General features: G+C 39.9%; 1 protein-coding gene across 3 annotated transcripts in view; it reads right to left on the bottom strand.

Moving 5' to 3' along the window:
• Positions 1 to 80: 80 nt before the first annotated feature.
• The window catches only part of LOC106946457 (carboxyl-terminal PDZ ligand of neuronal nitric oxide synthase protein-like), a 36,259-nt gene continuing 9,847 nt past the window's right edge, over positions 81 to 26,492 (bottom strand). For 2 of the 3 annotated variants that reach the window (XM_015030799.1, XM_015030790.1), the window contains exons 3-10: positions 19,475 to 19,567; positions 18,588 to 18,646; positions 18,385 to 18,493; positions 12,172 to 12,301; positions 11,706 to 11,833; positions 6,777 to 6,938; positions 6,414 to 6,582; positions 81 to 5,364 (exon numbers count right to left, since the gene is read on the bottom strand). In XM_015030799.1, coding sequence (XP_014886285.1) covers positions 4,859 to 5,364; positions 6,414 to 6,582; positions 6,777 to 6,938; positions 11,706 to 11,833; positions 12,172 to 12,301; positions 18,385 to 18,493; positions 18,588 to 18,646; positions 19,475 to 19,567 — 1,356 coding nt within the window. In that variant the 3' untranslated portion in view covers positions 81 to 4,858. Of the gene's footprint in view, positions 5,365 to 6,413; positions 6,583 to 6,776; positions 6,939 to 11,705; positions 11,834 to 12,171; positions 12,302 to 18,384; positions 18,494 to 18,587; positions 18,647 to 19,474; positions 19,568 to 24,504; positions 24,577 to 26,224; positions 26,435 to 26,492 lie in introns of those variants that run through there. The other variant, XM_015030783.1, reaches the window with a different exon arrangement.

The following is a 26,492-nucleotide window of genomic DNA, read 5'->3' as shown; positions in this document are numbered from 1 at the left end:
AACAACAACAACACACAATTCAGCTGTAAAAGTGGAGCTGTGCTTCCCTAAATAAATACAAGACGCAGCACGACACCAAGTGGATTTTGAGAAAGGACATTTAATTCCACGAGGAACATCAACATAAGTGCACTTTCATTTTTAGTACACTTCTTGTGAACAGACATAACCTTGGAGGAAAAAAATGTAGGTAAGACAGAAAGAGAGGAGGAAAGAGGTTAGAAACTTTAAGTGAAAGGTGAGGAAGAAAAAAGAGAGAATGGAACCCAATATTCACGTTTAGAAACGGCTCAGAGATACCGTCCCGGCTCGGGGACACAGATAATAAATACACTCACAGTCATCATGGTGGAGCTGGTGCATTAGAGTCCAAAAGTGTCCGACAGAGCGTCATCGCTCCTAAAATTGTCTCAAAACATTTCAACGTGTGACGCAACAATGACGCAGCAGTTTACGGACAGCCACGACGTAGTACTGGAGGGACGGCTTGTTTTACTAGGAGTGGGGCGGTGTGGAGGAGCAGCCAGTAGCTGCGTTTCCACTAAAATAATGTGCGTAAAACTTCGTCATTATTCCACTGATGTCGAAAAAAACAACAAAAAAACAACAACACAATTTTGCAATTTCTATTAAAGAAGAAACGCAATCCAAGTTCGTTCACGTGATAAGTCATTATGAGACATGCCATGTCATTGTCCAACTACTTCTTGTCTTCTTCGTGGTTTGCGCTAGTGGTAACATCTTGTTGTCGATCGTGTGACTCGTGTGAAGCGACAAAAGTATTTCCATTGCAATTTTGCGAAAGAAACTCATTTTTATACAGCCAAGAAAAACCCACCTCATCCTAGAGATAAAACATTTTAATCAGAAAACTAGAGATGTTTCAAAATTGACACGGTTCCATAAAGCAAATTTACTTTCGAAATGTGAAATTGTGCAATTAGATGGTCAATGGAAACACAGTGTTTCAGCAACAAGGCTAATGAAAATGAGCAATAAGTGTAGCTGAACAACACTTTCTAAATTACAATTAGGTTATGAGAACAAGATTGAAACAATCTTTTTCAAAACTAAAAAAAAAAAAACAAAATTTCTGTTGTTTTTTTTATAATCGAATAAACAGGTTTAAACAGTCTGAAATGCAGAAATAGCCTGGGTTTGATGGGGGTTCATATATTACTGTTTTGATTCTTGTCTCAATCCAAGATAGTCCTAAGAAACGTTAAATTTGCTCCTTTTTTAAAAATCTAATTGGTTTCATAAATCCAACATGTTTTAAAAAAAACCCTGTTCAGTGCAGACATATCCAATCTACACAATGCTGATGCAACTGAGCAAAACCTCAGTTCTGTTAGCATAGCAGCATTAGCATTATTAAGTTGACTGTCAAAAATCTTCTGATTTGATGAAGTTAATGTTAGCTAAATAAAGCTTTTACTCAATTCTTCTCACTGAAATTACACCAACTGTCCATGACAGCACAACATAACCAGACTTACAAAAATATATCCCATTAGTAATTAGCACTGACAGTGTGACATGTCCTGCTACATTTTTAAGCAGCAGGACAGAAGCTAGTTAGCCATTTCCCTCTGAAATGTCTGAGTTGTACAGACATGTTAACTAACAAAACCGGAATGAAGAAACTCCAGCTGATTATTTTATGCATTGTACAAGTGAATATAAAAGGTCATACTGTTTAGATGCATGCTCAGTTTTATGCCATGTATAATTACAGTTTAAAGTTAAAGCCTGCGCTGCAAAATTTACTCCAAAAAAATGTATTGCCCCATATAAATAAATATGAATATTGCAAACATACACAAAAAACAAACAGTGCGGTCATGACAACTTTTAGATCTTTCAGAAATATGTTTCACGAATTTAGTATTATAAGTTTTTTCTTACTTATCGAGAGTTTTTAATACTTAGCACATGACATCATGCTGCTATGTTTAAATTTAGGATTTAAATGGAAGCTGTGTCCGGTTTATCTTGGTAATTTAGTCTGATGAGCTACAGGAACAATCCTAAATCTTTTAATGAAATTATATGTTATCTTTCAACCTTTGTATTTTTTATATTAAATTATCTGCAAGTCTTATATAATGCTGCCTAAAAAAGCTCAGTCTGCCCTAAGTTTGTATTATTTAACAGATCTCTTACCATTACTTATCTATGTATTGTCTTGTTCGATAAAAGACATAGGTAAGAGGTGGCTAATTATTTCTCCCAAAATTTTAACCCAAATATAATTTATTTTTCCTGAATATGTGAAGCTAACACATATATCCAAACTTTTTATAACAGTGGTTCTTGAAGTCACAAACTTGCTACATACCTCATAGAAAAGCTGTTGATGTTCAATTTGATCAAAAATAATGATCATGTTTTCACCTGGAAACAAAATCTTAACAATTTAGACACAATATATATCACACACATACACAAATACAATCAAATTTGTGAAAGCAATAAATTTCACAGCAATAACCCAATAATGACATTACCTAATCTCACGCTACGCTATGCAGACACTCGGTCCACATGGGTGCTTGAAGTGGCTCCAACGGAAGGCAGCCTGACCTATTTTCTGATTCAGTCAGTTACCCAGTGTGGTATCAAATCCGCACCCACTGATGTTTATTTGTCTGATATCCCTGCGATAATATTGCCCGTCTGCCTTTTGTCTCAAATAGAAAATTAAAACTTCCGCATCACTTTACTAAACATTTCATACTGTAGCAAACACAATCTGAAACTGTTAAATGTAGCTGCTACAGAACTTTTGGACATATTGACAAAAATCTGCTGTATGAGTGCCACATACATGTCATTGCTGAAATGACCAATAATTGACTTAATCTCATGCTACACTATGCTGTCTGTGGTGATGAAGACTTACTAACCTTAGCATGGCTGAAGCTTGAAACTGAAAGTGTAATGGCTTTACCTTTTCTCCGATTGGCTAACATTTGTCTGATAAATTGGGGGAACTTGTTGGGCATTGACTAACCAGATGGTTAGTTGATCCTTCAGTATGACAAAGTAAAAAAGAAAAAAAGAGCATGGTATCTCAACAACATGAATGGGAACAGTGAATTCCACACTCTTGATCCCAGTGCACATGTACTATTTAGAACACGAGCACATCAAAATCAAAAAGAGACACAATTAATTCAAAGACATCACAGGACGGTATGTTCCACAAATCTTCCATTGTTTCCTCATGTCTGGACCTTTGAAACAAACGTTCTTTCAATACACACATATAAACGGCCAGCTAACTAGCTAACAGTGTGACAGCAGCTTTGAATTTCAGATTTATATTTCATTGCTAAGAGTTATATTTTGTCTATAGAGCTGAGTTGTTCTCTGTGCTTTTCATTTGCAGGAGGTGGATGAGGTCATGCGTTACTTGCTGAACCTGATGTTAAACATAATAAAGATTAATAGCAACAAAAAACAAAAACCCATTTTGGAACTTTTTAAAATAAGTTTCAGAAGCTTTTTCTTGACACGAGTTTCAGAAAGACATTGCCCTGTACTTGTCAAAACCTATGGAGGGCCAAATGGGACAAAACAAAAATAAATATATCACTATATCATTTATTGAATATGGAATTAAATCATTAAAATTCAATCTTTGTAAACATTTATTTAAATATATGTTTAATTAATTCATAGTTTCTGTTCCTGAAAGTTTCATCTGTCAATCGTGTTCATTAAAGTGAAGGGGCGGAACTGTGGGCGGGGCTAAAACTGTTTGTCAAACTCCACTACTTTAGCCTCATTCTTCGAAAATCGTGGCATTTAATCAGTTGTTATACTTTCTCCGCCGTGTGGTCCAGATGACAACCTCTTGCTTCTATGTTGCCTGTTATTTGTAAAATCTGTCTAATGGGCTCATGAGTTGTGAAAGCTCTTAAAAATCCTCTGTTACAATTCCATAATTTTCAAAGAATCAGTGGAGTTCATCAGATCAGCGTTAGTCCCGCACACAGCACCGCCACTCGACTTTGATGGGCAACTCTGACAGATGAGCAGGAATTAATTAATACCAATTGAATTAATTATCTGCATCGTCTTTAATTATTTAATTTTGTCCCTTTTGGACCTCTGTAGAAACTGAGATGCCTTGTGAAAAATATATTATTTCCAAAGCTGTTGGGAAAAAAATAAACACACTAGGTAATCATTTCCTATCAGAACATTTCGTCATCTCTTAATTTCACAACTGGATGAACACACAGCAGATGCAGCGGAGGCCGATTATTTTTTCAAGCCCTAAAAATGTTAGCGATCTAGAAGAGCAGCAGAGGAAAAGACTTTGATAACTTTAGCAGTTCAGCTTCAATGTTTTCAGTAGCATAGAAATACTGCTTGTTTAGTTTTTTTTAACCTTTCAGAGAGTAAATTTTACCAAAGAAAGTAAAATACAGAAATAAAACAGTCGGAAAAAGAAAGGCGCGTGAAGAGTTACATTATAGCTGCAGATGACAGACAGTGCAGATGAGTATGGAGCTAAATTTTTGAAAAGAAAAAAAAAAAGAAACTTAAAAGAAGATTTGAAACTGAAGTAATTTTGAACATTTTTTCAGGTTAGAATATTCTTTTGACCTTAAAATATTCTTTCAGTTTCAAAATAATTTTTCAGTTTAGAATCCTTTTTCCAATTTCTATTCTCTTTTCTTTTTAACAAACGTTATGGCCGCAATTTAGCTTCATAGATGAGTTCTGTTTTTTTTTTTTTTTTCACAACTCATAAGTTTTGTGTGATGCATCAGTAAGTTTCTGCACCAGTTTCCTCGCAGCGGTGCATAAGTTTCTCTCGCCTCGTCCAGACGTCGCCACACCGCTAAACGGCCATCTCGTCCCCCAGGCAGTCCGGCAGACTCTCTGAATTCAGCACGCTGAGAAGCCGTGCGGCACCGTCCGCTCCCTCTCCCTGTCCCCAGCTGTCGCGGTCGTCGCTTTCGTCCGTGTTCGACTCGTACTCCGACCCGATGCCGGACTCTCTGAAGCGCAGCAGCTCCAGGGCCCCCAGCAGCGAGCTCTCGTCGCTGGGCGTCTCTCCAGCGTCCCGGCCCCCAGCCAGGCCGTCCGACACAAGGGAGGAGAAGCGGAAGCACTCGAGTCGGACCCCGTTGCCGCTTGGCCCCAGCGGGACAGAGTCGGAGTCGGCACCGGCGGCGCCTGGGGAACAGGGCCCGGACAGGGCCGAGAACCAGGCGCCGTCAGCGATCTGGAGCTGGGAAGGAGCTGCTAACGGGCCCGCGGATGAGGAACGAGTCATGGATGCACCAGGAGCACCGGGGGGCTTGGCGCGGAACGTGATCTCCAGAAGACTGTCCTGGGAACCCACTGACGTGATATGAAGGAGAGAAGAAAAGTTAAACTGATGCTCTCATCTGTACAAATTCGGGTCATTGTGTTTAAAGTTTCCATTGCAAATAGTCGCAAAACTTTGTTGATATTCCACTAATGTCGGAAAAACACAATTTCACAAACTGCTGTGTTTCCATTAAATAAGAAACACAATCGGGATCACACATGAATACATTTGTTCACGCGATAAGTCAACATCATCCTCCAACTACTTCCTGAATTCTTCATGGTTTACGTTTGAGTTCATGTTTGAGTCACATGACTCGTTTGATGCGAAAAGTGTTTCCATGGCAACGTTGCAAAATAAACCAATTTTGATACAGCTTAAAAAAGAAAAGAAAAAACTCTCATCCGAGAGGCAAAACTTTTTGTCAAAAAATGAGAGTTGTTTCAAAATTGGTGCGTTTCCGTTAAGCTAATTTACTTTAGAAATGTCAAACACAGCTACTGTCGTGAAAGAAAATGATAGACAATAATTGAGAAACACTGCTGGTGTGTGTTTGTTTCTTGTGAATGATCTCAGTGATATACACAGAAATTAATGTGACGACATGTCAGAAAGTTCAAGTTATGAATACTTCTGCGAGGCACCGACTGGTGGGAAGCGAAGAAGAAGAGGTGGAACTTTAGGATTTGCATAAAAAGACAGAAAACAATACCAATAAATCTTCTATGCAGAGAGGGAGAAGCTACACAGAGTGGGATGATGTCAGCGCTGACGGGGTTTCACAAGTAATTACTTCATGCTAGCTTATCGCCACTGGCTGGATGCAGGGAAGAGAGGGGGCGGGGGGAAGAACAGAGATCTTTACTGCATTCTCTGACAGGCCTGTCATGGGATAATTAATTGCGTGCCAGCGGTGGATGATAAAAAGGAGCTATAACCGGAAGATAGGGCGAGAAAATCAAACCAGAAAAAGGGAAGGAAGAGAGGAGGGGGGGAAGGGTGGTTTGAAGTTTTGCAGAGGAGAAAATACAAAAATCTAACAAAATAAACAAGGAAGCGAAGCCATTTGTTCACTCACTAGACGTTAAGTGTCCGGCCGATTTGAGTTCCAGCTCCTGGATCTGCTTGACCAGCAGGGAGATGTGCTGCAGCAGGTCGGTGTTCTGCTGCAGCAGCCTCTGGACTCGGGCTTGGGCCTCGGTGCGTGCACACATCTCCACCGACAGCTGCTCCTGCAGAACGTGGACCTGCAGAGAGCACGTCGATGAAAACAAATTTATTTTTTCCCTTCGTGCCTTCTGCTTTGGAAGCAAACTGCACAAGAATGGAGTCTCCGTTCGAGGCGTTCAGTTTCTCCAGGTTTTTCCAGTCTTACCTTCATCTGATTTAGTCTCAAACGCAATTGGAACATTAAAAAAAAAAAAAAAAGACAGGAAGTGACCTGTGCGGAAGCTGCCAGCGACTGCTGCTCTTGCTGCTGGAGCTGCTTCTGGAGCAGCCGGACCTGGTGCTCTGCGGAACAGGAGGCCTCGGCCGCCGGCTGGGCCAGGGAGGAGGCCTCGATAACAGGGGAGCTCAGCAGGAGAGGAGAGTCCTCACACACCTGGACACGCGGAGCAGAACCAGATCAGCTCTGAATGTCACTGAGCTGTCTGACGTCTCACTGCGTCAGATTTATTTACCTAAGCAAAGTAGATTTTCTGAGTCAGCTTGTTTGTTGTTCATTTGTTGTTCAGATTGTTCAACTTTGTTCATGTAGTATAACTTATTTGTTGGTTCTTCAGCAGAGTATATTGAACAGGCATATGAGTACCATAAGATGGTTCTAATGACTGATTTCTAATAATTACTGAGTCGGTATATTTCATTAAATTGAGATTAGGGGTAAGATTAAATAAATCTTCACTTCTTCCTACTCCTTTTTAAACTGAAAAGTAGCAGTAAGCTAGTTGTTTTTGTTCTCTTGTCGTACTGATCACTTGTTTTCTTGTTTTTCAAAAACTGGTTTGAAAAAAAAATTATAAATAAATAAAACAAACAAATGAAATGAAATGAAAGCCCCTGGTTTAGACATATCATATTTGAAGAATTCAACAACACTATAAAACCTTTCACCTTCCGACATGCATATGTATAAAGGGACAGTATCGTGTGCTTTCCAGCCACATAGTTCCAATCAAGTTACTATGTTACCTTTCAGTTGTTTTAAAAATGCTATACATCATATGTGACTTAAAAGAAACTTCGGAACGTAATGCCTTGAAACTGCGCTTCTGTCTCTTTCTGAAACTCCGCCTTTAAATGAAGTAATCATTTTATTTGCTGTCACAAAACTCAACAGTTTCATTTATTGTCACACTACATGTCCTCCCTGTGCATAAGTTGATTTCCTCTGGGTACTCCGGCTTCCTCCCATGGTCCAAAGGTCATGAGGGATCAACAGCAGAACAGTACGCGCTCTCTGAACTATGAATAAATAATGTGAAAAACACACCAAACTCTTGGCTGTGTCAAAAACAGCATTGCATTCACACTTAATGCATTTTATTTCTTATGTTTTAATCTCTTTGCTTCATGTGTATGACGCTGTTTATGTTGTTAATATTATTGTTAATTATTGTAATCTTTTATTACCGTCCCACTTCCTTAGAGATGCTGTTCATAAAAGGGCTACAAATCAACCCACGCTATAATCACCATGGTACAGACATGGGACTGCTGCTTTATTCAGTTTGGTTATTGTCCCTATCAAATAAGCTCAATAAAAATAAGTGTAAAGAGACGCAACTTCCCCTCCTCCCCCCGACTTCATCCATCCAGATTCAGATTTCTTCAATTTGTAGGTTTGGGCACCGATCGAACCACCAGCAGCGCTCAGAGACATAAATCTGAGTGATGGTGCTCCTGATGATGCAAAAGCTATTAAGATGATTTCCTGACTGGCTGAATTTCATTAGCGCGCTGCATGCTAATGAAGCCAAGCTGCGGCAAAAAACAAAAAGCACAGAACTCCTCGTGGATGTTGCGGGGGAAGACAGCTCCCTGTGAGGCCCAACCAAAGGAGGGAGAAGAGACAGAAAGCAGTTTGATCCATCATCATCACGTTGGATTAACAACTGGAAGAGCTGCGAGGTTTAAGAGCGACCGTCTGAATGGTCAACTTACAAAAAAAATAAAACATAAAATACTAATAAAAAAAAATAAAAAAAGCGTCCTGATGGGATGTGACGTCCGACTGCAACTGCTTAGCACTCATGTAAAAGATGAATCACTGCTCTGAACGTCTCATTTACAAGTCAGGCAACGGTTCAGAATTCCCTCTGTAGTTTCCACTAAAGAGATTCAATAAAGAAAAGGCAACATCAGCTTGACCAGAGGAAGTGAAAATAAACAAACGCACAAAAAGACAGGAATTGGAGAGCAGGTCGTCAAAGCTGGCCGATTGCTAAGAGAATGACTAAAAGGAGACTGTCCTGTTTGGTCAGCTTTGATCCAACTAACCCACTTCTGTTCACGTTTCTACGCTCACGTTTACCCACATACAAAGCAGCTCTCAAACATCCTTCAGTTATTCCTCTATATCTGATGGTTGCTCGATATGCGGTGCAACCGCTACGCCTTCGTTTTAGTCTCGTCACGTCTGCTGTGTTCTTGTTTTTCTCCCGCCTCAACCTTTCTGCTAATAATACTGTAAAATCAAAAGCACTGAGCTAACCCAGTGGGCTTTGTAGTTAGCAGAGAACTTACTGTTCTGCTGAAGCCTAGCATGCTTCATTGTTAGCTGACTGAAAAGAAAAACATTTATTATATAGTCCAATGACAGCAAAGCACACGGGGTTAGATAAATACTTTTGATTTTGCAGTATTATTAGCACAAATGTTGAGGTGGTAGAAAAAAACAAAAACACAGCAAGTATGACGGGACTAAAACAAAGGTGTAGCCGTAGCGCCACATACAAAACAACAATCATTCGTGGAGTAATAATGGGAAGATGTTTGAGAGCTGGTGTATTAGTGGGTGTGTGAGAATAAAAATATGTACAGAAGTGGTTTAAAAGCTGAGAATCTGATAGTTTGAGCTCCTCAGGGAGGATGGTGTAAAGAAACACCGAGCTGCTTTCATCTTCATGCAACAGAAACATGAAATCCCCTGATTAATGCTAAGCTAACATCTCATCTGATGGTCCAGAGCCTGAGCATGGTAGTATTTGTTGAACTCCTTTAAAAATATTTGCATAATGTGTATTTACTTTAATGAGAAACGGACTCGTGATAGTGACGCTTGAATTTGGGATATTTATGCTTGGTTTGAAATATTGGAACTGGCTGAGTTCATGTTCAGATTTGAAGATACCACAACTTTAAAGTCACCACCACTTACTGATATGGAGAATCGATCCCAGTACTTCCCAGGGAAATAAATACTTGTTTATATCAGAACTAGATTATCTGACTATTTATTGTTCTTTCATCCTTCCCCCCCCAGAAGAACAGAAAACCTTGTTTTCTATTTATCGCCCAAGGCTAAACCAGGCTGCTGTTATTGTGTGAAAATCACAAAACAACACATCTTGATGTTTGCCTCTAATAAAAGCTAAGGACTGAGGAGTGAATTTGCCAGTGAAGTTGTGGGTTATGAGGCTCATATATGAGGAACAAATTACGACGTGAGCAGCTCATTAACCACACAGCGGGCGGCTCCGTTAAATAACATTCCTGATGAAACCGTGGCTAAATCAATGCAGCAGCTGTCTGACGGTAAATAATGATAAAGAACATTAAGTACGTTCTACTGAGGCTGATACTGTTGATTACCTTTACCTTTTAGAAAGACAAATGCATTTTGTGAAAGTCAGATATCTAATCCGCTGTCAAAAACTCTTAAACTTTATTCTTAGATACATTTTCAATAATTTGAAAATGGATATATTATTTAAAGTATTCTTTCATTTAAACTGACTCTCTTACCTTAGTAACTGATATCATCATTGAAATAAAATTTGGTTGATGATCTGAAACTTTCAAGTGTGACAAAAAAACAAAACCAGAAGAAATTCTTTCACAGCGCAAACTTTAAAGACGTAGAATTATTATTATTTTCCATGCACATTGTCATCTCATAGCACAAACAGATAATAATGTTAACTTGTGTTGTAAAAGCATTTCTACTTAAACACTTTAACTCGTTGCCAGGGCAGCACCGGTTTTCTCCCACTGTAGCACCGATAAAGCGGCCGGCGCCTCGGAGACTCGCTGAGCGGCAGTCAAATATCGGGGAACAGGCAGCGGCTTGTCCAACACGCCGAGATTAGCAGGAGTACGCAGTGGTCTCATCAATAAACCATGTGATCCCATCAATATTGAAGAGACCTTGTGGAGCGTTCCTCCACAAATGAGAATCAAAAGTCTGCTTGCTCAATACCCCGTGAATCCCTCGGAGCCGTTTACCAATTTCATAGACGCTTTACGAGGCGAAACTTTCAGCCTGTATTCGATTGATTCAGGGTTTAGTAATAAGTGCAGTATTTGTACCTTTTTTAGGTCTTTTTAGTTTTTTTTTTTGTAGTACTGGTAGAAATATGATCAAAGAAGTGAAACTACTGTTTGTTTATAGTCAAACAAGAGTAAAAATGATTACTTTAATGACTGCTCTGAATAATTTAGTTTATGTGCTGATCATTTTTTGGGAGGGATTTTTTTTTTTGTGTGTGCATGTACAAAAAGCAGTACATAATTATAAAGTATTTTCATAATTCCACCCTTGTTCTTTGTTTGTCACGTATACAGTGGCATCTATATGTTACATATACAAATGTGAATATGAAGTTTTTAATAATTTCATGGATTTCTCTGCACAAATGGACTGTATTAGTTTTGATGGTTTTTAAAAGACAGCACTGCAGCTACACAGGGAGACACCATTTACTAATCACATGAATTCTGAGTTCTACTCTGGATTTCATTTAGGGGTGTCAGAGTAAAAGAGGTTCTGTACCGGGGACTACTGTAGAGCCTATGAGATGATAGTGCAAAGAAGGATTTTACTTAGAACCAAGACAATTTTGGACAACCCTGAGAACAAGAGAACTGTTATAGAGTAATTCTGTCTTCAGTCAGAGGCTTCTTCAAATTCACTGTAGTACAGACTGCTACCGGACATCTTTCCTGCCACAGCTATTACCGTTTACAACAGCTCTGCGGAAAAACCTTGAATTAATATGAGTTACAACTTTAACGTCACTTCCTTTTGGGATAAATAAAGCATTTAAGCATTTGAATGAAACTGATCTTAATGGGGTGCGAAAGCAGCCGGGCGCTGCGTGAGAAAACCCGAATTGATCAAGGCTGACATGAGCGAGCTGCACCTCACCTTGGCATCGGCTCCCAGGGCCTCGTCCTTTTTGTTCTTCTCCGGGTCTGACGAGGAGACGCACTCGATGCTCTCCTCCGTGGTGCCTTCGAGGTCCGTCTCCTCTGACAGCGCCAGCCTCTTCTTCGCTGCGGAGAGAACGACATGTGTCAGGAGAGAGCTTCACGCGGAGCATGTGCCGTGTCTCGAGGCGACGACAGCTGCCGCATCAGTGGGCGCCGAGCCGGCAGGAGTTCACACATGGTGGATCTTTGATCTGTGGGCCTAGTTGACTCATATAAAACAATCGGCATCTTTCATTTGAAAAAAAAAAAAAACTGACAGCGTTGGAAGATAATGACATATTTTTCCAGAATTGTCACAAATTTGTGTTTCTTCATGAGCAGAGCCTGACATTTGGGAGGAGGGCAAAGTGAAGGGAGGTGTTTTGTAGTCGCGAGCGGGTTGCTGTGTAGGTGTGAATAACCTGGTGCTGCCTCCAGCTCCTCCACCCTCCCCTCTTCATCCTCCTGATCCTCGTTTTTCTGCTGCAGGGTCAGCTGGTGACACACATCGAATGCCTGACCCACGGTTCGCACGATCCTCATGGCCTGAGACTGAGTGGGAGGACACAGAGGAACGGTGTGTGAGTAGTAAGGGCAGAGCGAGGCAGCGGGATGAAGAGCACATTATGAAGGAGACATATAATTAGGCCACGCAGCAGGCGAGGAAACGGGCTGCCAGAGGAGACGGAGTGTGACCGTTTTTGCTCAGGTGATGGAAAAAAAAAAAAAAAGGGCAATGAAACTGGAAAGAAAGACGCAAATTGAGGAGCAAATTGCGACAGAAGGACAAACAATGAAGACAAGGTCTTTTCAAACATTATTTGCCAAAGGCACTCTGATACCGGAGAAGAAATGCATTGTTGGAGACTCAGTGAAACATCCAAACCAAATTTACCCCAAAAGTGGCTTCTAGTTCCTCAAGTCAAACGTTTTCTTTAATCAGAGGTATACACACACACACACACGCACACACACACACACACACACACACACACACACACACACACACACACACACACACACTCAGGTGTTTTAAGATTCAAATGTTTCCAGGATGCACTCTGCTGGGACACAGTTGCCACTAGATAAATCTTCTATTAACTTGTACTCCATATTTTTCAGTGATTTTAGTGGTGTAAAATATTGTATAAGCATATGTTGTTTGTTGCTTTGGTTTCTCATTTCTGTTTTCTCCCTTTCTGAAGATTTAGAGGCAGATTTCTAGGTCATTATGTTCAGCCCTCCCCCACAACTCTCCCAGTCAGCTCCTTCAGACTAGCCAGAAGCAATTAGCAAACTCCTGATAAGACTGAGCATCTGCTGCACTCATTGTTGGAGCTGCTTCTCAATGAAACACTGGTGAAAATGTTAAAGGGTTAAAAGACAAGCCATGCTGTGACAACTTCCTGAAATCGGAGCTTCAGACAGAGGACAAGCCTTTGGTGAGACAGAGGACCAATTTCATGGCATTAAATTACAAAGCCAAATTTCTTCTATGTCATATTTGATATATATATATATATATATATATATATATATATATATATATATATATAGCATTTTTACAACAGAACTTAACATAGTTACTTGATTGTGCACTATGTGAATGGAAAATACATAATACTGCCCCTTTAAGGCCACTCTGTGTAACATATTAGATCTCAAAGAGTTAATATCTACATAAATACTGTTTCTCCTCTGTAGTCGTTTTCTAACCTGAGCACCAGCGCTGACTGGTTTGAGACATCAGGACAGTCAATTTCAGGCCTTTTTCTCCCCCCAAAAAGCTCCAAAATGTGCATCTGAGACAGCCTTCTAAATCAGGCAGAATGAAAGGCTGCCCGCCACGTCCTTCCTCAGTCTCACTCAAGGTGATGTTTTCAATCTTGGGAGCTGGCAGGAGCCGTGTCAAAAATAAATTCATTGCTCCCGTGCCTCTGGAGGATCCTTGCGCCTGAAACCACTCAGTTGATATGTCAAGGTAGCTTGAGCCTGAAAGAGGTTTAATCAAATGCAACGGCAAAATAAATTTTGACAAAAAAAATTTTGACAAAAAAAATCGGGTAACGCTGCGAGGAAATTGATTAGGGTGCCGTGTCATTCACAGATCAGAGGGTTGAATTTTTGCTTCAGAACTGTAAAGTCAACAGAACAGAAGTCAAACACAAAAGAGATGAAAATGCATCAAATCTCCTCTAAATCAGCTGATCCATCTCCTCCTACTCAGTGCACATGCTTGGTCTGCGGCACAAAGATAAGGCTTCACAGACCCGGGGAGGTAGAGGAGAGAAGGCACCACTGACTGCGTCCGCGACAATGGGGTGGGCGTTTCGCTCGGCGCTGGTGAAAATGTCTTGAAGTGCCGAGCGACAACGGCGGCCTCCTTTTTCTTTTTCCTCTTCCCACCAGAGCGATTAGCAAGCAGCCTCACTAAGTCGCCGTCGGCACCGTATCCATGGTGAAGGGATGGGAGTCAACCTCGCTGATGCTCCGTCTTTGAAGGAAAAACTGCTTCGGCTTGCGCTCATTCGGATATGTGGGAAACAACATGATTCTGCTTTTCTTTTTGTTACGACGGGTTGAATGTTCCCGCACTCCGCCTCGCAAAAAAGTGTTCATAACCTTTGAACTTTGACATATTTTGCCATGTTACAGTCACAGAGCAAGAGCAACTAGTTCAGAATTGCGAAGTGGGGAGGGAAATGATGCAGCCATTTTGAAAAGTTCATCTGGAACAAACCATCATTATGAAACATGGTCATGAGAAATTGGTCGTTAGCTGCTTTTCTATTGACCATATAATTGCACAATTTGACATTCTGAAGATAAATTAGCTTAATGGAAACACCCCAATTTAAAAAAAAAAAAAAAAAAAAAAAAACAACTAGTTTTCTGATAAAACGTTTCAGCGGTGGGTGAAACGTGTTTCCTGTTTTCTTTTTTTTCGTATCGAAATTGGTTTATTTTCAAAAATCAGCAATGTACACTTTTTTTCACATCACATGAGTCATTTGATCAACAGGATGTTGTCACTGGCACAAACCACGAAGAAGACGACAGGACGTAGTTTTTATCGCGTGAACAAACTTACTTATATTTGTTCACGCGATAAACAAATCTTGTGATTTTAACTGAATTATTTAATATAAACACCAAATTTTTAAATTTTATTTTCTCAGCATATTATATTGACAAAGTTTTGCTCACATTGGAGACGCAGCTAGTGATTTGGGGAAGGGAGATTAAGCAAAATACCAGGAAGAAAACATGTCAGGGCCAGCAAAAAAAAACAAAAAAAACATTTGAGACTTGCAGGAATTTAATCTTCTGAATTAAAGCTGGTGGAGATCAAGACTAAATCTTAATTGTAGGAAATGATGGTTAGAAATGTATTGAGCTGTGACTAAACACACACCATCGGATAAATATAAATTTTAAAAAAGGTGGAATGTTGTGGTTCCATCACACAGTTTTGTGCAAAAGCAAAAGAAAACTTCAGATGAATAACCATCTGCAAAGATTCAGATATTTACATGAAATCAACATCCAAACATCTGGTGGTTTAAATCTAAGCAACTCCCTACAGAACTGTCTGCATAAAACAAGGCGCTGGCTGCTCAAGTACTCCGCATTACCCGACAAACCAGCTACATCGCATCCCTTGAGGTTACTCAAGAACAACAAATGAAGATGGTAATTGTCAGGTGCTAATTAATCAAAACAAGAGAAAATGGTTTATAAGAAACACAGCAAACCAATTAGACTTCAGTGAGCTGAAACACTAATGCAGCTTTATCAAGTTGGGTTTTCTTATGTACAAGTGAGAAAGTGATAATGATGATGAACTATAATGATCACAAAAATGTCATCACGCATTTCTGCTGTAGCGCCGTTTCCTTTCGTGTAAAGATTGCTGGTGTGTTGAAAGACATCTGCTACTAAGAGCTGAATGTGAGAAAATGAAAAGGGTTTTAGTGGAACATTAGGCTCCATTACGGCTTTGAATGATGTGTGCAGCTATCGATGTGTTCCTCTTCTGAATAGTGCATGTTTACTGAGATCAAGGCTGTAGATTTCAGTGCTCAAGCAGGGCTAAATTATATATATATATATATATATATATATATATATATATATAAAATACGGATGTTCAGGGACCCCAAAATGCAGAAGCCACAACACAAAAATAACAGCAACAAACACCAAAAAGCAACACAACTCAAAGCTACAACACAACAAAACTATGGAAGGTATGCCATCAAGTTTATTATGACTTCTGTTGTAACTATCTTTTTTTTTTTTTTTTTACAATTTTGGGCCACTGTAATATAGTAAATATAATACACCATTATATTAGAAATATTACTGACATTGGTCCAAATTCTTATATCAATGCATCTATAATATTAGTCAGAAAGTAAGCTAGGCAGTCGTTTTCACTTCAAGTATCCAGCAGGCTGAGGTGAGTATTTTCTCTTAAATAACCAAAATTATTGCTGTTAATTTTTGACTTTGTTTACAATATGCAGTGCTATATTAGGAATATAGCAGCTCTAAAACACATCCAGAAAAGACACGTACCTAGAGCCAGATTACATTTTACATTACGAGGAAAGTTTTCATTCTCACAAAAATGATAGGAAGATCTGCGACGACCACAAACTGTCAAGTCCAAAGAGCCGTCTCCGCTCTCCCCCAGCATGGTCAGGAGTAGGCGGGCGCCATGTGGTTGTTAGAAATAGCACAGCTGGACATGCAGGTTCCAGCAGTCAGGGTGAAAATAAGCCGCAGAAGCTGTCTGAGCCACTGGGACAAAACTCAAGTAAAGGAATGGAGGCAGCTTTATCAGGACGTGGCATCAGCAGCAGCTTGAAAGGAGAGGTCAGCTGCATCAAGGAGAAAGAAGCACCAGGGTGGATGGAATGCATAAAGTGGAGGACTAGTGGAGGAGGACAGAAAAAAAATCAATATGAGAGGAAAAAAGACTTATAGTGGCTCCAAGCAGCACTGCCTTCAGATAAAGACTGCAGTGAGAGCAGCTCGCCAGTCGAGTTGTCATCTAATCGTCTTCGCTCTGAGAGAACACCTGGAGCCCGTTTGTGTCAAGGTATCTGAAACCAAGTTAGCCTCGTATTTTTACGTTGCGTTTGCCGAAATAATGGAAAAAGTCCAGTGTGAAATGAATAAACAATTATCCTGTAAAGATTTACTCTATTTCAATTTGTTAGTGTGTGTTAATTGCTTGAGCTGCAACCTTGGTTACCATAGGAACGGACATACGCGCAACAGAATGTCTGAGCATCCGGCATTTTAACATTGTTTCCATCGAGAGAGGGAGAGAGACAGACAGAGAGAGAGACAGACAGAGAGAGAGAGAGACAGAGAGAGAGACAGACAGAGAGAGAGAGACAGAGAGAGACAGAGAGCCTCTTGGTGCTTCAAGGTAAATCTGCCAACGTTGTTTCTGTTTCATGACATAAATCTCCAGCAGATGGAGGGATGTTTAGATAAGTCAGTTTTAGGAAGCATTATGAAATATGAGGCAAATAGGAATCAGATATGAGGCGCTTTGTTAGTCTCTCACATTGTTGTGAAGGAATTCTGGGCCACTCATCTGTCCAACATGACCATAAGAACTAAGGTAAAATCTTAACTGTGGTCCTGCCTGGACCTGGTTTATGAACATTGCATGCCTTGAATGAATTCCTGCAATTTAAGGTTTATCTTGATGTACGTGCATTTTCAAAAGTTTGTAATTTAAGCACACATTAAATCTTCTTGGAACATCACAAAGAAAGTGACATAAAATCATCACAGTTCGTCTCAAAAACATCTAAAGTATGACTGAATCTGCGCTTCTGTTTGCGTACTGTACCATAAATGTTGATGCTAGACACTAATGACGACTAAAAAGTGTTTTCTTTAAAAAAAAAAAAAAAAAAAAATCAGAGTTTAATTAATTGTTTTAAAATTTGGTTAATGGAACCATTAGTAAATTTAGACTGGCATGAGTGTCCTCATTTGTACATATTTATTTAAAACAAAGATCATCTCAGGTTGAACACTAGAGGAAGCTAAAAGCAAGAAGCTAGCTACACTTACCTGTAGCTTCTCAAAGCTAAGTGAAACTTCCTGTTTGGCAATACAAAAGTTGAAGTTGTTTCTTTTTAGTCACGTTAATCTGCATTGAATATTTCCCAGCATTCATGGTGAGAACTTAATGCTGAGAAATGTACAAAGCTGACTGTGCAGTTTGGACTGCCACATGCACACTGTTCAAGTCAATGCAAGCTTAGTTGTGTAGCATATTTTAGCAACAGATGATGAATACATACAAAAAGAAGAAAGATTACATTTTCACAAACACCATCAAAAACGCTCATCGTATAATATTGGGATAAAGACGTTATTCAAACAAGGCAACTCTAAATTTAGCCTTGATTTAAAGGGTCAGACTTGCTGAAGAGCGCTGGGACCCCCGACTTGAATTTATAATCTCTTCATTAAACTTAATCGAGCCTCATAAAACGCATTATCTGACAGGCCTCACCTGAATCAAGCTGCTTCAGTAAGAGAGTCTCATCGACACTAAAGAAGTATATTTAGAGTCTTCAGCTGCTGAGGGTCCCACTCACCTTCCTCTTAGACTTGAACACATTGCAGCGGAAAACGTTGCTCTGCACGTCTCTGGCAATATAACTGAATATCTTCAAGTCTTGAGCGTCGTGAGAGACGTAGAAGATCCTGCAGAGGCAACACAAGATGGTCAGTCAAGATGGTCAGCGGGGTTTCATTAGCATCCTCGACTCAGGCTGATTAAGGATCTTCCTCGTCCCACCTGTAGATGGGGTCTTGTGTCACCAACATGGAGCTTTCATCCCATGACCAGTCCTTTCTCTGTAGCAACAACAACAAAACAAAAGAAAAACAGATCATTGACAATACTCAGGGTTCCTCACCAGGCTTTACTTGCCCCCCCCCCCCCCACCAGGCTAGGTATTTTTCGTTTATTTTAAATAGGGTCTTTTTAAACAGCAGGAACAGTAAAAACAGGTTAAGATAGGTTTATAGTTGAACTGGGCGCCATCAGTTCTTTTTTGAGCTTTACTTCTTATTTTAATGTTATTCCCTCATCAAAAACAAAACTGGGTGGACCTAATGCCACATTCGAGATGCAGCTCCTCCTCAAAGCTGCAGTTTCCAAGCTTCCAAACTCCACAGAGCAGCCCTCTCCCTTACATGCCCCCATTCAGTTCCTTCAGACTAGCCAGGAGGAATTAGCACCTGGTGGAACTGTGTACTTCTCAGTGCAACGCTTGTAAAAATGTAGTTCAAGGGTTAATAGAGGAGCCATGTTGTGATGACCTCCTGAAGGCGAAGCTTCAGAAAAATCAGGAGTTCTTAAAGGGGCAGAGGCCCAATTTCAAGGTGTTAAATTACAAAGTCAAATTTCATTCATGTCATATTTGATATATAGCATTTTTAAAACAACTAAAGGTAACAGTTACTTGACTGTGCTATAAAAAGGCACTGTGTGTGGAAAATATGTAACACTGCCCCTTTAACATATTTTCAACACAAAAACGCAGTGGGCTGCTGGTGGACTGCCCTGGCGGCCCCACCACAGGGCCCACCGGGTTTTCTGGGGTTAAATCCTGAATACTGTCAATAAAGAGTTAAAATCGGTTCATGGAAAACAGAAGGACTCTCTTCCGTCGGTTTTACCTTCTTCTTTTTGCGTAGGATCACTTTGACACAGTCGGTGGACACGAGTATGTTGACCTTCTTTTTCTTTATGTTCTTCAGCTTGAATTCGTACTGTAACGGAAGGAAAACATTTGTTTAACTTTGTGGGCTGGATATTACTGCTTCGCTGAATCTCACTAGACAAACTAAAAGAAAGAGAGAGGGGACCACCCTGCTGCGGGATTATTTTTATCTTCTCCATATGAGACAGAGTAAACATGGAGGAACTGTCAGTTTCTGTTTCTGGTAGATGCTTAAGGTTTTAAAGGCTGCCTCGCCAGAGGGAGCCAGACGTGTGTGGGACACTTTCATCCCTCTGCATGATTAATGGTACATACTGAGCTTTCACTGCAGGCTCTGGCTCCAAATATCAATGCTTAAAAAAAAAAAATCCAATAGGATTAGTGGTGGGGGGGAAAAAAAAACAAAACACATCAAGCTTCAAAAACTAAAAATCCAACTTCAGATGACTAACTGATCAGAGGAAGTTCTGTGAAATCAGAGGGCAAACAAATCCTCCTCGTCTCTGCATGAAAAACTTGGATATTCTCTGTTATCTTTGCTTTCATTTTAGTAAAAATAACAGCTCCGAGCTGGGCCTGAGGAGGCTTTGCAAGCGTTATGTCATGTTGTAGCTACAAACCTAAGTGTATTTTCATATGACTATATCTCATAGACATATGAGATATAGATATATACAATGTGGCATATATCTAAAAAAACGAATAAAACCCAGATTCAATACTTGCACAAATATTGTCATCAGGTTTTTAAGACATCTCTCCACCAGCTCTGCACATTTACAAATTCAGCTCAGCCCTTGTCAGATTGGATGACATCAATACTCTTGAATTTAAATATAATTATAATATAATAAATAAAAAAAAAACAGGGTTTGAATTTACTATTTTTTCAGATTTGTTTTTGTAAAACATAAAAACGACAGAAATCCCTTCCGTTTCACAATATGTAACTTTTGTGTTGCACTTTCACGCAATGTCTGAATAAAATTCTCTGAACTTTAAGGTGGTGGCATCGCAAAACGTGTACATTCCAAATTAGGAGACCGAAGCTCATAACAGTAAAATCAGAACACCTAAGAAGATCGCAAATAATCAAAAAGTTCAAAAAGGCTCAACCTGAGCGAAGAGACGCAGCTGAAAGAAGCTCATCCTGGTCAAATCGATTTTAAAATCTTTATCAAATATAACCCCTAAATGTTCTTTACAATTAAAAGTGAAAGCACAGACATCTGTAGTTATGTTGCCACCAGGTAAAATACATTCAATGTTTTGGCTGAAAACAAAAACTTCTGGCCCAACCAGTGTTGGACAGCAGTAATGCAATCCAGTAAAAACAACAGAGAGCATTACTGCAGCCAGGCTTCTGGGACGAGTAGATAGGTAGGTCATCTGCATAACAAAGGAAGGAGATCTAGTGCTGTTATAACATGTAACATAACATGTAAACAGAAAACAAAAGAAGGACAAGCCTGGAGCCTTGTGGGACGCCACATCAAAGAGGAGCACCAGAAGAGTCAACATCATAACAGAAAATGTTCCGTCACTCAGATAGGAGGAAAAACACATTAGTGGTGTGTTTCAGGAACCCCAGATTATTCAAGGAACTTCTTAGAAAAAAAATACTTCTTTTAGAAATGTAGACTGTCGACATTGATGTTAGAGTTGTGGATTTGTGGAAGTGTCTGTTATCTCAACGACAGTCTTTTCCAAGGAAAAGACTAATTAGATTAATTTTTGAAGCTAATATTAACTCCCATTGGGCCAAGAGAAGTGGCTTTGTCGTCCATCGTTTGCGGGTGCGTGGAGAACCGGTACCAAGTTAACACAGCGTGTGAAACATGAAAACAAAAGAGGGCCAAGAATGGAGCCTTGTGGGATCTCACATCAAAGTGGAGCACTAGAAGAGTCAAAATGGTAAACATAACGGAGATGGTTCTACTTCTCAGATAGGAGGTTAAATATTTTAGTGATGAGCTAAAGATGCCGACACAGTGGTTCGATCATGACAAAAGATCAGAATGATCCACTGTGCCAAAGGACACTGTGAGGTCCAACAGAACCAGTGCATGGTTATTATATGCTTTTAACAAAGCATCATAATCGTAAAACAAGAACCGAACCAGGAACTGTTGCTTGCAGCACTGTTGGCGGAATCTATCTCTGCTTTTGATTAAAAAGGAAAACTCAAAGCGCTCCGTCCATGAGACCGCGACCCGTGTTCCTGACATGTGCTATCGTCCAGTTAATCCATCATGTAGCTGTGTGGGAGTTTCAACATGCTTCCTGGGCTTTATACATTCAGGTGAAGGACACGAATCTCTTAATGTGTGTGTGTCTGTGGAAGTGTCTGTTATTTCCCATAAACTGGGCCAAGAGGACCATCCATCTTGCAACACAGTGCTGTCAGGGGGAGATGAAGTGGAACACAGGGAGTGTTTGCGTTTTCATGCACATCAGCCTGAGACCAGCTCACAAGGTTCCTCCTGCTACAGGTTGAGGCGGCTCACCCCGAGTCTCGTCTAAGAAGCCCCGGTGAGGGTTTTAAGGACGCCTCACGTTTTGAGTAGTCAGTTTAATAATAGTTTAACAGAATCACAGGTGACAGATGCTTCTTCCACAGGCAAGATTTAAGTTATCTAAAGGTGGGAATCCTAAAAACCTTTTGCAGTAACTGCAGTGTCTGTAATTAATCACAATTAATTTTCCCTCCAGGAAATTGCGCTGATTTTTTTGTTGTGACTGTTGCTGCCAAAAATTACTGATTTTGTGGCACTTCTTTTAAAAAGCTGTGGTCAAAGGTGCAATTTTTTAAGGTTTTTTTTTGTTTTGTTTTGCCGTAGAATGGCTTTACATAAAATACAAATACAGTCATGTCTGGAGAAGTCATCAAAGTCCAAAATGAGAGTTCCATATTTTTCATTCAAGTTGGCATGGAACTGTGCACACAGAAACTGAGTTGCAGTGATTGGTCAGAAAAGAAGGTGATACAGAAAAACGTTAAGATGATTGGAGGAAAAGTTGCAACGACTGATGAAAATTGAGAGTCAGTGCAAAATTGGTGACTGAATTTGCATTAGTAGGTGTGATCAACTTTCTTGAGGGGATGAATTCATTGCATATTAGTCAAAAACTATATATCGACAAAATAAGCAACACTTTCAGTTTAAAAACCCTTATTGCTGAGAAATTATTGAATAAACACACATGAGCTCAGCATATTTATTGTTGATGATCTGTTATTTAGGTTATTCAACCATGAGACTGGTACAAAGTGTTATTCTACCAATCCAGTTTTACAGTGTTTCAAGAACCCCTGATCAATCAAGGAACATTTTTTAGCGTTGGGGACTTCTGCGCTGCTGCTACATGTTCAGCATTGAGATGCTACGTTAGCCGTTAATAAGTTCTCTGCTATGCTAATTCCTTTTAGTACAACTTGAACCCAAACAATAGTCTTTTCAAGCATCCAATCAGATAGTTTTTTGAAGCAGAAATTAAGCGCAAGGGGACCAAGAGAAACGGCTCAGTCGTCCATCGTTTGTGCGTCAAACTTATGGGCAAACCAGAAATGTATGCTTTTACACACAGGTTCTGGTTGGAGTCTTTACATGAAAAAAAAGTTTACGTTTTAAAATCTATGTAATTATTAAATCGAAATGAATGTGTTAAAGTTCCAGCCCTAACGTTATTGCATTCTATTCTACTTTTAAAATCTCGTCATCTCACTTCTTCAGGTCACTAGATGCATTTCCACTGACTGTAAAGTTGTGCAAATTGGAAAACAAATATAAATTTGCTTACTGGAAACACACCAATTTCGAAAAAGTTAAGTTTTTTGATTAGAAGCTTCAATGCTACAATGAGGTGGTTCTCCAACCATAAGAAAATCTGTGTATTTTGCAAAACTGCAAGTGATCAACAAGATCATGTGATCAACCAGATAAGACAAAGAAGACAACAGGAAGTAGTATGGTGCGCCACATTTCTTTAATGCCTTATGTGAGCAAAATTATTCACATTTGATTTTACCTGTATTTCTTGTGAAACTGAAATACTGCAGTTACGGCATTAGAAAAATATCAACTAAGTGTATTTGTAATAGAAATGCAGTTACTTCCTGCATTTTCATGTCTTCCTTTTGTTCTTTCTCAGCCACATTTGATTAATTGTGTCACAGCATCAGGAAACATTTTTCTTCTGTTTGCCTTTAGATAAAAAGGCACAAAATCCAAGTATTTAATTAAACTTTGTTTATTTCCAACTCAGACGGAAAAATCCATGTTGAGCCAAAAAGCTCTTCAGTATTTGGATTGTGCTGAGCAATGTGTGGCTTCCTTTATTATCCGCATTGAGTTCGTCTGACATCAAATCTTCAGCACGGTGTTAATAACGTCTCCTAAAAAGTCTGCGACGTTGCAACAGTAAATCTTTGCGAGGAGACCAAAATGGCCATTACGAGGAGCTGATGGCGAGGGATCGGGATTAAGTTTTTCCCCGGGTGTCAGTGGGGACGAGGCTGACCTCAGGCTGACACAACAACTCTGTTGTTAGATTAGATCCAACAGCTGACAAGCAAAGCAGCCAAATCCTCTGCACTCTGTGCTGCTGTGTGCCACTGCAGTGCTTCGTGTTTGGGCGACCTCGTCTTGTGCAGGAGAATGTTCAGAGGGTTTTTTTTTTCCTCCCTCTTTCGTTCCCCGTATGTCATCACAGGATTGAAACTGCTAGTGACAAGGCGCTGAACCTCACCGATGTGTGCCGTGCACTGAAGGGGGTGGGGGGGATGGGGGGAAACGATCTGTGGGTGAAGACGATCTGTAGGTGAAGGCAACGTGGCGTGGACGCTTCCGAAAACAGACAGTCGGGGATGGAGATGTGTTCGGTGTGACAGCATGAGTGACTCTGACAGCTTGTTAAAGATTCAGAGGGGCTATTGTCACCAGGTTTAAATATAGCATCTGTTTCAATGAAGTCACATGTTCTTACTCTGATTCGCCTCATCGCGGCGACTATCTCCATCCGGCTGCCGGGGCGACCCACCTCCAAGCTGCCGATGTACTGCAAGACAAGAGTTCAAAAGGATTACTTTGGGTTTTGGCAGGTTGTTAGTGTTAGGTTCATTTCACACTAGGCTTGAAGCGATTAATTGTACTAATCTGATATTGAAATATTCGTCAACTAACTGAGTAATTGATTAGTCCTTAGCTGGAGATTACAGACTCAAAAAAATTTCATTTGTCAAAAAAAAACCAACAGATTCAGAGCAGTGACTATGTCAAAACTGTAAAAAAAATAAAATAAAAATCTATATACATTTTGGATGATGGGTTTGTTTGTAAATATGTTTTATTCAAAACCTCCCAAGTGGCATTTTTAGAAAGACTTCAGTCACACCTTTGGATCAGTGGTGTCCAAACAAAAAAGGTCAAATAAAAAAGACAATTTCCACAGTTTTGGGGTCATCAATGTTTTCTGGTTTGTTGGCCAAATTTTTAACCTTTCTTGACTTCATGGGCCAAACAAAATTGTTTTTTGCAAGTATCAGTCGATCACCCAAAATGAAAGATATGAGGACTGAATTAATCGGTGGGTCCCTACAAGCTGCCATTAATATTCCACAACTGTAAAGTTACTGAAAATATACAGACTGTTCTCAGAAGCCAGGCTTACAGTAAATCAACCCATTGAAATTCTTACAAGAACTCATATTTGTAACCCAGAATTATGCTGAAATCATGTTGATGGCAGCTCTAAGTGTGTGGTTCCCCTGAACTTGTCGAAACACACTTAAGCAATTAACTAATTAGGCACAGACTGATGTTCTCAGGCCTTTATTTCTGTTAATTATGATAATTATGATTTTCCGCTCGTATGGACCCTGTCTGCCCCCAGAAGAAACCTCCAGCACTCGGTAGATTAGAGACAACGTTCATTAACTTCAGACCTCAGCCTTGTTTTTAAATGTTGTGATATCGTTCCACTCTGGAGAGGCAGAACTGAAAACCCAGAATTCACGTGTCGCTTATGTCGTTGAGGTTATGTAAACTTCTGGAACTGTAGGTGAAATGATCAGCTCTGACACTGTTGGCTCATTTTAAATATATCAAACTTTAAAAAAAAATTTAAAAAAAATAATGGCCTAAGACATTTTTTGCCAAAACAATTTTTTATTTTCTATTTATTTATTTATTTATTCCCTAAATCATCTTCTGGCAGGATATGAGGTGTTGATTTTTTTCCCCCTTCAAAATCCCTTTTGTCAACAACAAAAAAAAAGACTTACGCCATTATCTTAGGAAGGTGACAATAGTCTACGGCATGCAATAACATTTAAAGAGCTGCTTTAAACAAATAGAATTTTTATACAAAAAATGGGGCAACTGAAGCAAAAATATCACCATAAAAACAAGTAAAACTCACAAAACAGTGGAGCAAAAACTCTAGAAAACAGAATTTGTTGCATTTAGTGTTTCTGATATTGAAACATGTCAGAAAAAATAAATCTATCTGCAATCTTAAAGTGGATAAATATTATCCAGTTAGTGGAGAGATGATCAAACCTGGTTAAAATGAGGTCTGGACAACAATAAACGTGTCAACAAGAAAATAAAGTGATGGACATATAGAAGTAACAACAGCCATACCATCCTCGGAGCTTAAATCATAAAAAAAAAAAAAAATCCTATTTGTTGCAGAGGGTCCTTACCTTTGCCTCGAAGCAGACCCCATGATTAAACACCTCCTCGTTGTGCATGGGGACCCTCAGATCGTGCGCGTCATCCACTAAATTGTACTTGGTCACTCCGGGCATGGCTCCGGATCTCGTTTTACGACCGCGCTAGAGAACCTGCAGATATGCGCATCTCCTCTCCTCCCCGCCGAACACCGCCGCCGCCGCCGCCTCACACTCTCTCATCCGCGACCGCGAGACGCGTCACTCCGGTGGTAGGTGGTGGTAGGTGGTAGGTGGTGGT

The sequence above is a fragment of the Poecilia latipinna genome, unplaced genomic scaffold, assembly GCF_001443285.1.
Source record: "Poecilia latipinna isolate Pla-1442-1.1 unplaced genomic scaffold, P_latipinna-1.0 Scaffold12, whole genome shotgun sequence".
Lineage (NCBI taxonomy): Eukaryota > Metazoa > Chordata > Actinopteri > Cyprinodontiformes > Poeciliidae > Poecilia > Poecilia latipinna.
Note: the sequence above shows the minus strand (reverse complement) of the source record. Positions and strands in the feature narration are given on the sequence as shown.